Below are 12780 nucleotides of genomic sequence, written 5' to 3' on the forward strand. Positions count from 1 at the left end.
TTCTTTGTTGTCAGGTGTGAAATGGAACACTTGAAGACTGCTCTGGTTTGAGTAATCTCCGCCCTCATGCAAACAGTGGAGGGGATAAAATCCTTTGAACCATACTTAAGTCCTAGACATTGGGTCGCCTTTCTGGCTATATGCTACCCTGTTATGCAAAGGAATTTCCTCTGGGTTTTACCCATACCTTGGAACACAGTATGAAAGATAAAACATAAACATATTAAAATATCCGGTTCCGTTGGGTCCAGCAGGTCCAAACTCCCCAGTTCTCAATGCCGGAACTGGGACACCCTATGGTCCAATTTGCGACTTGCTACGACCTTCAGAACCGGAGATACACAAATACACTTAAAACCGTTTCATATTTTAATTCAAAAATCTCCGCTGTAAATTAAATCACGGTTTTTCACTAAATCCCCATTGAAAACAACGGGCTCCGCCACCATAGACTTTCAATGGCAAACCGCCGCCGTTGGTGGCTATGGGAATCCCAGCGATAGACTTTCAACGGGGCGACGCCGCCATTGAAGTCAATGGGGTTTTTCCGCCGTAGCCGGTCAATGGAGATTGGCCGCCATTGGAGTCTATGGGAAAAGTCCCGAACTTTCAAGGGGGTTCATACTCCGTCGGGTTGGTCCAAGAGGGTCAAGGATGGTTCTGCAGCGATGCCAGAGCAGTGGCTACAGATACCCCAAACCCTGATCCTCTGGACCCTCCGGAACCGGAGCTATGGATTACCAAATTTCAGTTTTTGACACTTAGCCGTTTTCCTGAGCCGTTTCTGCAGCCACCATTGGAACCTATGGCGCGACCCGCTCTTCTCGGTTCGACCCTTATCGGGGGTCCAGGATATGGGGACCCGGTTGTGGTCGAGTGGGGGGAGGTCTAGGAACTAGGGGCAGAAAGAATTTTATTTCTAGGTGCTCTAGAACTGTTTATTCCCACGCCACTTGTCGTTGATCAAAGCTCTCCTATTGAAAATGTATCCGCTTTGCGGTTAAGCGGTTTGGACGGCAGCCAACTCGTTCCTGGAAAGTTCTTTCGAGGATTCTCCATTGAAGTCAATGGGCCCATTGACTTATAATGGGAAACCGCCGCTCTTCCTCTCAGACGCCATCTGCTGGTCTTCACAGGAAACAGGACCCAGCAGCAAGATTCACCATTGAAAACCATAGAGCTCCAATGGCTTATGGGGCCCTGCAAAATGGTGCCTGAAAAGGCAGGAAAATTACACAAAGGGCTATAATCACTAAACAACTATTAACCCTTGTTCTCCCGGATGGATCCTAGTGTGTGTGTGTGATGCAGACACTGATTAAACCAGATGTTACAATAAAACAGGGGAATACACATTTACATGTCATAACAGGGGTTAAATAACATTGCTGGACCTCAGCCCAGTTAACCCCTTGTCTCCCTGGTGAGGTCAGGGGATGGCCAAATGGGGTGCAACCCCTTTAATACCGGGCCACCCCGTCTCTCCCTCTACAAACCCAAACAGTGCATCCAAACCCACAGCACAGGCATATGTCCATAGAAAATGAAGCAATGAACCAAATTACATAAAGCAGCAGTTCCTCTGTCCCAACTATTGTAACAAGTATATTCAGTGAGTGAGTATCACATAAACTTGATTGAAAAACAGCATCTTAGTGAATAAGTAGTGGTAGCCAATAGCATAGCCTAGTTACATGATGCATACACATTGTGGCAGTACTCACTGTCTTTCTTGTTTGTAGGCAGAGTGGCTTGAACTGCACGGCGTGCTCCAATCCAAACAGCAGCACAGGAAGAACAGGGAACAAAACGGCGGTGCACAGTAGAGTGTTTTTTAATTATTTTGTGCCAATAAATAGAAGTTTTAATTGCTGTTACCTTGCCTGGTGGAGTTTACTTCGGTCGTTTCCTGGTTTGTTTCCTGGTTACATTATAATACATAAAAATGTAATTGAGTTGCTTTGGGAAAAAATGCTACAGGTATTTTCTCATAGGACAGAACAGATTTATTTAAAAAAAACACACATGTATGATATTTCTTGGTCTTCAGCTTTAAGTTACATGTTTTAAAACCATGGTTTTCACATTTATTGAGCTTAATGAGTTTAGATGTGAACCTCATAACACAGATCCACTTTGTCTTCACATTATAATAAGTATGAAATTGATTAAAGACTCTATTCACTAATAAGTCTTCTGCCATGACACCTTGCAACGCTGAAAAATACTTTACAACCATTTCAAGTCAATTGACTGTAAGGTCTCTTCTAGCAACGGAAGGTGATTTATGGTTGGAGACTGCTTGGTAAATATGGGTCTATATGTTTGTTGTGTCATTTGATTATTTGCAGTTCCATTTTTTTAAAGGCTCATAGGTCATGAACCCACGATTTGTCACTGGTTCATGTTTCATATCTTTGCCTAAGGCCTCCAGCTGTACTTTAGCATATATATTTTTGTAATTAATTATTTACAGTTGTCTTGCATTTTTTCTGCAGCCGTCATGATAAAGCACCTTACTTCATGCATAGTATGTGTTGCAGAATAAATAAATTATGATATTGATGATTTATGGTTCTGTACTACATTCCTTATAAGTGAACAGTCATAATACTGATAACAATATGTTAAGACCACCAATATGGCTAGTTGAATACAAATTATCTAAATATAAATATAACATTCATTAGCTTGAAGAATATATTTATGTTCAATTTTCATTTTAGCTCTTGAAAGCTGAATCAGTATTTTAAGGTCACAAATGAAGTTAGATTTTCTTATTGCAATTTACTTTTTTTAGTAACATAGTCTTTACATTATACTGTACACTTGCTAGCTATTTAGGTAAGAAATAAATCTGTCGTGATTAATAAAATCATGTGAAAAACATGAAATATACATTACATCAATAGTTCACCCTGTTCATTCACCTGTGTACCTTTCTGAATTAATGAGGAAAAAATAAGGGAAGTAGTATTTTCTGGATAAAAGAACAGTTAGTGGCCCTTTGTGAATTTACTGTATGTTGCCTACAACATGCTAGGTAATACATTTATATATTTCACTGCGCTTGTCACGACCACACGTAGAACAAGAAAATAAACTGGACAAAAATAATTTCTTGAATGTATCAATGGATACTATATGTCAACTGTGACTTTTAAATTGGGATTCACTAATCCACCATCCGGGGTACCACACCCCAATCCTGGTCCAATTGCCATTGACTTTAATGACAGATAATGTTGGTAACGGGTATGATATGCAGCATTATACTGTACTGTATCCAGGCTAGAGTAAGCCATATATTTTAGATGAACGTGGACTACTTAATTTATAAACAAGGTATTTTTTGTTGTTTTGTTTCTTAAAAAAACTTATTTTTATTATGTAAGTATTAGTAAACATCTTAAAGATTTTTATTTTACCAATTCTGTATTGAAATTATTCACATCACAACGAATATAAATAAAGCCTTCTTTTTTTTCATGAAAATTTGCAATTAGACATTGACTATACCTCCAAAAATTTACAGTACTCAACCACTAATATTGCACTCACTCCTGAAATTTTATGGGGGAAATCTCACACGTGCTGATTTTCTGAACTATAAGTTTTTCCTCTCCTGTTTTACCTTGGCTTTCTCTAAGGCCATACAACGCTACTTTTCACTCACTCATCAATACTCACAAATACAATCTGTGCCATATTTTCTCTGTATTTGATTCTCTCCTTCGATTTTCTCCTCCCATTTACAATCCTTCCTTCACTTCTCGTCAATCCTTTGCCTACCACTTTAAAGGCAAGGTGGATGCTATGTGCAATGAAATTCCTTCTCTGCTTCTACCTAAACCTCCTTCTACTCCTTACTCCTTTTCTCCTGTTAGAGAGTTAGAAATTTCTACGCTGATTCTCTTCTCCCTCTACCACATGCCCTCTCGATCCCATCCCCTCACACCTTATCAGAACTCTTTCTCCTGTCTTAGTCCCTACTGTCACCCATATTTTAAATTCCTCCCTGTTTTTTGGCTTTTCACCTCCTCCTTTAACATGCAGTGGGCAAGCCTATTCTCAAAACACCCTACGTGCCTTACTAACTACCACCCCTGTATCACTCCTGCCTTTTGCCTCCAAACTGCTAGAACATCTTGTGTTTCCCCATATGGTCAACATTCTTAATTAACATGCCCTCCTGGACCCTTCACAATCTGGCTTTCATACAGCTCACTCAATAGAGACTGCTCACTAAAGTAGTCAATGATCTACATGAAGCAAAATTCCATGGTCATTTTTTACCTACTATTCTATGATACTATTGATCACTCTCTTCTTCATATTCTAAACCCTCTCAGAATCCACAAGGAGCAGAGCCACAGAGGGTTTGATTACTGTCTTCATTTGCTATTCCCATTAACCTTTAATTAACTGTTGTGGACTCCTGGTGCTTCTTTGCAAGCTGCTTTCTTGCAAGCTGTGTTCAGCCTTTACTGTACCATTGGACACAGTTTCTTGTGGTACTTGAACTACTGGCATTGACTTTAGTGGATTCTTGCTGCCCTGCTATTAGCTGTTTAGCTGTATTTAGCCTACACTGTATGTTTGCTATCTATTTTCAGGGGTGTCTGATTTGACCAGTTATAGGGGAAGGGAGGCTTAGGGAAATACCTCTGGGACCTTTTGGACCAGGGGGAATGGGCCAGATGAAGAGGTAGTCCCTCGAAACATCGCCCCCCTAGCATACTTTCCGTTCTCCGTTTTTTGTATATATTCCTTGTGTTTCATGTTTTTTCCCCTTTGCCTTTCCCCCCCTCCACCCCTCACTTTGTGACATGCCCATTTGTAATACTGGTTTATGCAAACACATTTGATTTATTTCTGGTTCTGTTTATTATTAAATGTTTATTCTGCATTACAACTGTTTTCATCATTTAGCTATTAGACAGTGAGTGCTGGTACTTACGTATATTTGTTAGTATTATACAGGGGAATAAGGGTCCCCTTTTGTTCCGTGCACCCTGCAATTGCATAAATTTAACACTATCAGAGTGCTGTCAATCGTCCCCTTTTACCCTAAGACTATATCCTGGTCCTCATTAAACAGTACTTCACTTTTTTCACATATTCGGTCTCTGTTGCTAAGATATCTTCATCTTCTGTTGATCTGTTTATTGGTGTACATTAAGGCTCTATTCTTGGACCTCTCCTTTTCTCTCTACACACACTGTCACTTGGTGACCTCATCAACTCTTTTGGCCTTAGGTGTTATCTCTATAACTGGTAGGATCATGCCCCACCTCCTTAGACGTAATATATCTAAAACTGAGCTCTTCATATTTCCCCTAAACCTGTCATAATATGCCCTTTTTCCATCACATTAAATTTTACTACCATCTATCCTGTTGCCGAAGCACGTTGTCTAAGAGTGAACTTTCACTCCTCCTTTTCCTTCTCCATTGACAATTATGACATGGATAACATGTGGCCCTTCTTCCTCCATAATAGTGCCTAGATCTGCCCTTTCCTCTGTCAATCTACTGCTAAAACTCTAATGCATGCCCTTATTCCCTCCCGTGTGGATTATTGTAATATACTGCTAACAGGCCTGCCTATCTCACAACTTTCTCCTTTACTACAGTGTCTATCTAAAATTCTGCTTCCAGAATAATCCCTTCTTAAATCCCCCTCCTGGCTGCCTGTCAAATTTTGGATCACCTACAAAGTTCTCCTCCTTACTTTCAATGCTCTCTACTCATCTGCTGCTCCCTACAATACAACTGTGATATCTCATCATGCCCCTGCTCATCTCCTGCGTTCTACCCATAACTATATCCTTTCCACTCCTTTCACCTGTACATCTCACTTGTCTTAAACCTTTTTCCCCCACTGCCCCTTATCTGTGGAACTCCCTCAAACTCATTAGAAACCCAGCAAGTTCTCTCCTCACCGTTAAGTCAAACCTTAAAACTCACCTCTTAAATGAAGCATTTCAATACAGATGTAGTAAGATTTACTGCCAGCATAGGGGCAAATCAACAGACTGAAATCTGCAGCCTGTGTGCGGCAGTACATATTGAGGCCCAGGAGAATTAAAGCAGTGTTAATCATCCCGGGCCACACAGCTTGTAATAGCTGCACAGAAGAGTCGCGAAGAGAGAAGCAGTCTCTCTCCGTGTCTCTCTGAGAAGCTCTTACAATGATCCAATGTTTTATTATTTTTAGTTTTCTATACCATATTGAAGCAGAGGGTCTTTGGAGGTGAACCCCATTAATTTCAACTCTGGAAACCATTACTTCTGGAAATATAGACCTCCTTGGGGTGGGCCATGTATCGTGGGGTGGGAGCTTTAAACCTCAGCCATAGCTGCTACCAGCACCGCACCAAAACTTTACTTTTATTGGAATTATATCAGAATGCAATATTTTGGAATCCATGTTGCCAAATCTTACAATACAGAGTAGAACAGACCCCAAAGAGAGGGTCAAAAGAACCCCATTATCATGCACTCAATGCCAAACATGGTTATTTAGGTCACCAAAGGCCCTTATATCAATATCCTAAGGGCCTTTGGTGACCTAAATAACCATGTTTGGCATTGAGTGCATGATAATGGGGTTCTTTTGACCCTCTCTTTGGGGTCTGTACTGCTCTGTTCTCTATAGTCTACCGTTTTGCACCTGCTTCTGTATAGGACTTCCTACTATAGGCAATCAATCTGATTCATCTGTTATAATCAAATTTTACAATACACGTTTCAACGAGAATTTTCCATATCTCAAGAAACGTAATAAATTTTTTTTAGGAAGGGTATAAATATGCTTCATCATTGTAAATAGTGTCACGATCACCATTCTCCCAATTATTTTTCCTTTTTGACACTAAACTAGTAACAGTTCTAAGCAGATTGATTTTGCTGCTGCAGAGAACAAATCTAGCTTTTATCTTGCACAACAAAACACCATGGGGGTTATCCATTAAACTTTAATATTGCATGCATTTGCACACAATTGAATGAATAACTCTGCTAGTGGTCCCTTTCTTAGGCCACAAGAGCTTAGATGGGTTGGGTCTTACTTCCTTAATGTACCGTATTACCTTCAAGCTTCAAGTCTCAGTCAGCCACCATACAGTACATCTTAGTCTGGGGTATGGGAAATGCTAATCTGGGTTGATTTAGAGAAGAAGGTTTTAATAATTCTGGAAAACCTCTTTTTGTTGAGCAAGACAACAAGAACAGTAGATCTATTATTAACACAGATTATTGGTTAAAAGGTATATTTTTAAAGTTTTTTTAAATAATTCAGTATTTTCAGTTTGTGCTTTTAATTGGATATGTTATTGTTCTTACTGCGCATGCAATATCTTGTATATAATGTATAACCCTGTTCACTTAATGTAACTATGTATTTGTAACCATGTATTTGTCATCATAACTCTAGGCCCAGGACATATTTGAAAACGAGAGGTAACTCTCAATGTATTACTTCATAGTAAAACATTTTATAAATAAATAACCTTTTTACTTTGGGATCATTGGCTGTAAAAGAGAATGCTACTATCAAAGAGATGACGTCATAATGCTAATAAGATATATTGTTGCCTCGTACCGTCTACTACAGTGGTTTTCAACCTTTTTGGTTAAGGAAACCTATAATTAGATTGTGAAATTCTGAGGAAACCCAACACTCTCCCCCCTCCCCCCGTCAATGTTTCCCTCCCCCGTCCGTCCGTCCCTCCCATTTGTTCGTCTCTCTCTTCCCCATTTCACATTTCCCCCTCTCTGTTCCCACCTTACACTCCCTCCCTCTTCCACCCTTACACTCTCTCCTTCTCCTCCTTATTCTCTCTCCCTCTCCCCCTTTATGCTCTCTCCCCATCATATTCTCCCCTCTCTCTCCTCCCCTTACTTTCTCCTCCTCACACTCCCTCTCTTTCCCCCTTACACTCTTCCCCCTCTCTCATGCCCCCTTAAACTGTCCCCATCTCTCTTCACCCCTTACATGCTCTCCCCTCTGTTTTAAGGTTGGCATGCTAATTCAAACACCAGAAAGGTGATACCACAATTACACCTCAAAGATGACTGCATGAGTATCTGAAATAGAAACCAGTGTCTAAATTAAATGCGCTACAAAAATATAATATATTATAAATATTATACTCTCTTAGGCTACGCTTATAATGCCGGCGACGGCAACATCAGGCTGCGGTTGCTGGAAAAATCTAAATGAGATGACTTCCAGCGATCGCGACTAAGCCATCGCTCTATCGCGCCGTGCTTACTGTAAGCGCACTTGTTTTGACGCAACGTCGCTATTGCCAGCGCTTTAAGCGCAGCCTTAGAATGTTTTAATTAAGTTTTTGCCTCCACTATTGAATCTTTGGTACAGTTTCTGATTTAAGCAAATCAAAAGACAGCACTTTATTTAATCTGTTATAATACTAGTTTAATCTCCATTTCAATACAATTACAGATTCTATTAAAAACAATAGGAACTAACTAGCACTATACTGTTGTTTTTATATTAAATTAAGCCTTTGCATATACAAAATGTCTATTTTTAAATGTCTACATAAAATGTACATTACTAAAAAATAAACAAATACAATTGCTACTACAAAATAGGCAGTAGAGTTTTCTACCATCTGTAAACAGTGGAAGAAAACACCATTTAGAAAAAAATGGAATAACATTAATGTCTTTCAATAGTGTTCTTGAGTCTTTCTTTCAACAATATAACTGATACTGATAGTACTTATCTGCATGTTTTATTTTGTAAGAACATTTTTCAGTCAGAATGAGTATTGTTTAGTCCATTATCGGTTCCTTTGAGATCAGAGCATACTTACTAAAGGTTACATTTAAAAGAGAACAATAGAGACTTGAAAGTAAAATATTGACTTACTGTGTGTGTTTTTATTGATCCACAGGTCTCCTGACAAATGCAAGAACAGAACCCTGCAGAAGCAGTTGAAGCTTGCGAGAGCTACAGTACATACTTTAGACAATTTCACTGCTGTGGATCATCATCTGTTGTATGTCATCTACTTCGTCTGTTTCCCTGTATCTCATAAAAGACAGCATCATTTCTCTACATTATGAGCTAAACTGTGTCCTTCCATGTAAAGGATTGCTGGACTAAGGAATATGTTGATATGAGATATGCTTGGGCATTAGCAATACAGTTCATGGTTAACATTTCATCTACAGTACGTTGTACACCACTGCTGGACTTGATGTTACCGACTTGTTTGAATCTGAATATTCTGCCACTATGAAGAGTATTCATCTCAATCAGCCTTAGAAAGAAGACTGTTTTGTCTACTGGAGGACTGAGGTGCAAACAATATTGACTTCTTGTGCCCTGGACTGTCTGAATTGCTTTTATTTTCTTATATGTTGGATATTTACACAATAGACCAAAGAGCAAAGCCTATGTTAAAACGGACACAGACCTAATAAGCCTATTGGGTTTAAATGTAACAGTTTTCACAAAGGACATGAGTGCTTACTTATGATTTAACAACAGACATGATTTCAGCAGTTACAAAGCTGGAATTTTACTTTCCAGTGGACATCTTTATGGACAACTGCAGTAAAGCTGATGCAGAAAATAGCTCTTCAAAAGTACATCTAAGGAACCTAATGGAGCATGGAGAAAAAATAACAGCTTCTGTTTTAAAACAAATTTCACAACACAGAAACTGTCTTAATGATATCTTTATTCCTCTGTACTTAGATTGACTTTCTCAAACTAAAAATCATTTTCAGTTTTAACCAGTAAAATATGCCTCTTCTACAGTTCCATTTTGATAGTTGAAATTGGATAAAACAGTATTTGCAAAAGAGCATGTTTGGTCATCTGTGGCCTCATTCAATACACCATTTAGCACCAGAAAGAAAATTTAAGAAAAAAAAAGTAACACTTGTTTGAAAGAGATCATTAAATGTATTTTGAAAAGCCTAAAGTTATATATTTAACAGTTTTTATATGTTGTATATTTGTAGAAAAACCTATTTAACAATTAACGTGATAACTCTGCCAGCGAAATGGCAGAGAGTTAAATTGTGTTTATTACTTCAGTTGTCTCTGAAGCCACCAGTGTAGTTTGCTTTCTTCCATTGGGACGTTTTGGATGTAAAGCATGACCAGAGAGGACTCTGTAGAAAAAGCAAAGAATAATGTTTATATAATATAAATGCATTCAACCATTGCACTGTTGAAAGGCAGTTTTTTTTTTGGTCTTTGCGTACTGGTAACAATAGTGTAAAACTTTTCTGCATTGCTTTTTCACATTGAATTACGTCCCCGCCCTTCTTCGGAATTCCCATATTTTACAGTCGATGGGAGTATATATCAAGGTACACACCGTCTTTTAATTTGCTGAGGTGACTCTCTAAATGTCGTACAGTATGAATTTATCAAACATATTTTATTGTACTATTCTGAGATTTCTGTCACAATTACATTGCAATTATTGATGGAGATCCCATAAATAAATCTCATGCTTGATAAATTATACACAACATGGAAATGACTACTTGTACCTTGATAGATACCACCTATATGCTGTATAAGATTTACTGTTTTACCTCATCTTTAGAAACCTATTTTTTTATTATTCTCTCCGTTTCATGAAGTGAGCATTTACATTAAATTGGATTGTGTGGAATTTAGGGCCCATGGAATGAAAGATAATCCCTCAATTGTACTCTTCAGAAATACCAGTGTGGTACAAATTGGCATACTGTCTTCCTAGCAGATTTTATTTTAACAACACACATCTCTTAATTCTCTTCTAGAAAGCTACTGCATTTAACTCCTTAATTTCCATTTATTTTGCATGTTTTTAGATCTGTCTTACTAAACAAAATGAGATATGTTAATTACTTTAGATAGCGTACCACAGGCTAAAAAGACAGAAGACAATTGAAGTCTATGGCTAAAAGAACAAAAGGAACAATATTAGACAATGGCAGGTTTTTCAAATAAAAATATTGGATAGATTTTAATGAATTCTAGGTTTAAAAAGCATTTTATTTTTAGGGCTGCTGTTACAATTGTTTAAGTTATCATATCATGACATTAAATATATTTTTACATAATTCCTTTTTGTTCCTTTGAGTTTGACCAACATTGATTATCATTACAGTCCAAGTGTTTTTGACAGATTACATTTCAAATTATCACCCTTATTAGTTAAAATGCCATGCGATAAATTGTGTTAAACAGGTATCGCTATGAAATCACCTGACTCTAACCATGTTTTAACCCCTTCACCTCAAAGAGTTAGTTTTAATTTGCTGTAATCGTGTGATATTATGATATAGAAGCACTACAAAAGTGACATTACCTTCAAATATGAGGCCATCCACCATGTTTTGCAATGTTGGGCAACACTTTTTAAATGTACATAACCTTAACCAGAGGAGGCTCTAAAACTCAGGGATGAAGGGGTTAACTTACATAAATGGAGTGGCGCAGTCATATTTTATGCACTCAAAAGCAGTTTAAGGTGTTCCATTTTTTTTATTGCTTTAAAGTATTCGCTGTTGTGTTGGTATAGCTAAATTATAAAAATAAAGACAACTCCTTTTTTTTATTGAGCCTTTTGTTCGCTAACACACAACGTCGCTAATGACATTTCTGTCTAAATAAAGGGGTCTTTGTATGAAACAGGCTCTATTTATGCCTTTGCAGCACATAAACGCTTAACTGTTCCACTGGTTGTCAAATTTGTAAAACGTGAAAAACTTTGGAATTATTTATTTTATTGACATTTACCGTCAGAGATGAAGCAGAACACTGGTCCTGATTTGAGTAGGATCTACATGTTAGATCACCCACTCACAAGAGAAGCACATGCATAAAAAAAGAAAAGGAAACAAGGGGGCTTACTTTTTAGGTACAATAATAAATAGACCCTTTTTTATTTTATTTTTAAGATCAATTTAATTGATTGCAGTTCCACCCTAAATAAACATTGAGCTAAACACATTATATGAAAGACCAGCTAGTTACAAATATTTCCCAACATTTTTTTCCCCCCACAAAATCTCATGGCAAGCAGTTTTAGTTTAATGGATTGGCGCTGTATCAGGGAGACATTGTGGCAATAACCTTGTCCAAAATCCATTGCTAGCCTCATCTTCATTGCCTATTGGCTGTGGTGGAGACATCATCATTCATTTGATTCCATCTGCCATATTGTTGTATTGAGGGAGCAGGGCTGTTACCCCACATAAAGTGGTCCAAGTAACATTGGGGTGGAGGTGCTGCTGGAATGCGGAGGAATTTTTTTTTCCAAAAGGTGAGATTTTTTTTTTAACATTTAAACTAGACTAGATTTACAACTGCTTTGTCTTTATTTACTTAATTGAGACAAAAAATGGGACAAAACACTGCTGTTGGTAAAAAAACGTTCAGGTCCAGATTTTCTAAATGGTGCAAAGCCCAGGGGAAATTAGGCCATTCAAATAAATGGTCCATAATATGCCTTACCGTTTAGCCATACTTAGTCAATATGGTCCCCTATGTGTATCAACGAACTCCTCCAATGTCTATTGCCTAATTTAACTGTTTAACTGTAACAGGGTATGTCTTTTCTGCCCTTTTTCCCCCACCCTGTTATATAAATCCTGCTAGCTGCAGGCTGTAAGGGATTAATATATAGGCTTGTTGACACCCCTCATGCTCCTCCTATGAGTGACAGAAGTAAGGTGGTGACTCATGGCCTGTGTAAGCCTATCTGGTATAGGTATAGACCAAGAGCCCATCCCCTCT

At 38.2% G+C, this 12780-nt stretch overlaps 1 protein-coding gene across 3 annotated transcripts in view; it reads left to right on the plus strand.

Moving 5' to 3' along the window:
- Positions 1–11599, plus strand: part of TAFA5 (TAFA chemokine like family member 5) — a 1111160-nt gene extending 1099561 nt beyond the window's left edge. For all 3 annotated transcript variants that reach the window (XM_075599798.1, XM_075599801.1, XM_075599799.1), the window contains one exon: positions 8927–11599. Coding sequence is in view for 1 of the 3 variants with exons in the window: in XM_075599801.1 (XP_075455916.1) it covers positions 8927–8935 (9 nt within the window). In the remaining 2 variants the exon portion in view is untranslated. The remainder of the gene's footprint in view (positions 1–8926) is intronic.
- Positions 11600–12780: the final 1181 nt, after the last annotated feature.

This window comes from Ascaphus truei, chromosome 5 (genome assembly GCF_040206685.1).
Source record: "Ascaphus truei isolate aAscTru1 chromosome 5, aAscTru1.hap1, whole genome shotgun sequence".
NCBI classification, from domain to species: Eukaryota; Metazoa; Chordata; class Amphibia; order Anura; family Ascaphidae; genus Ascaphus; species Ascaphus truei.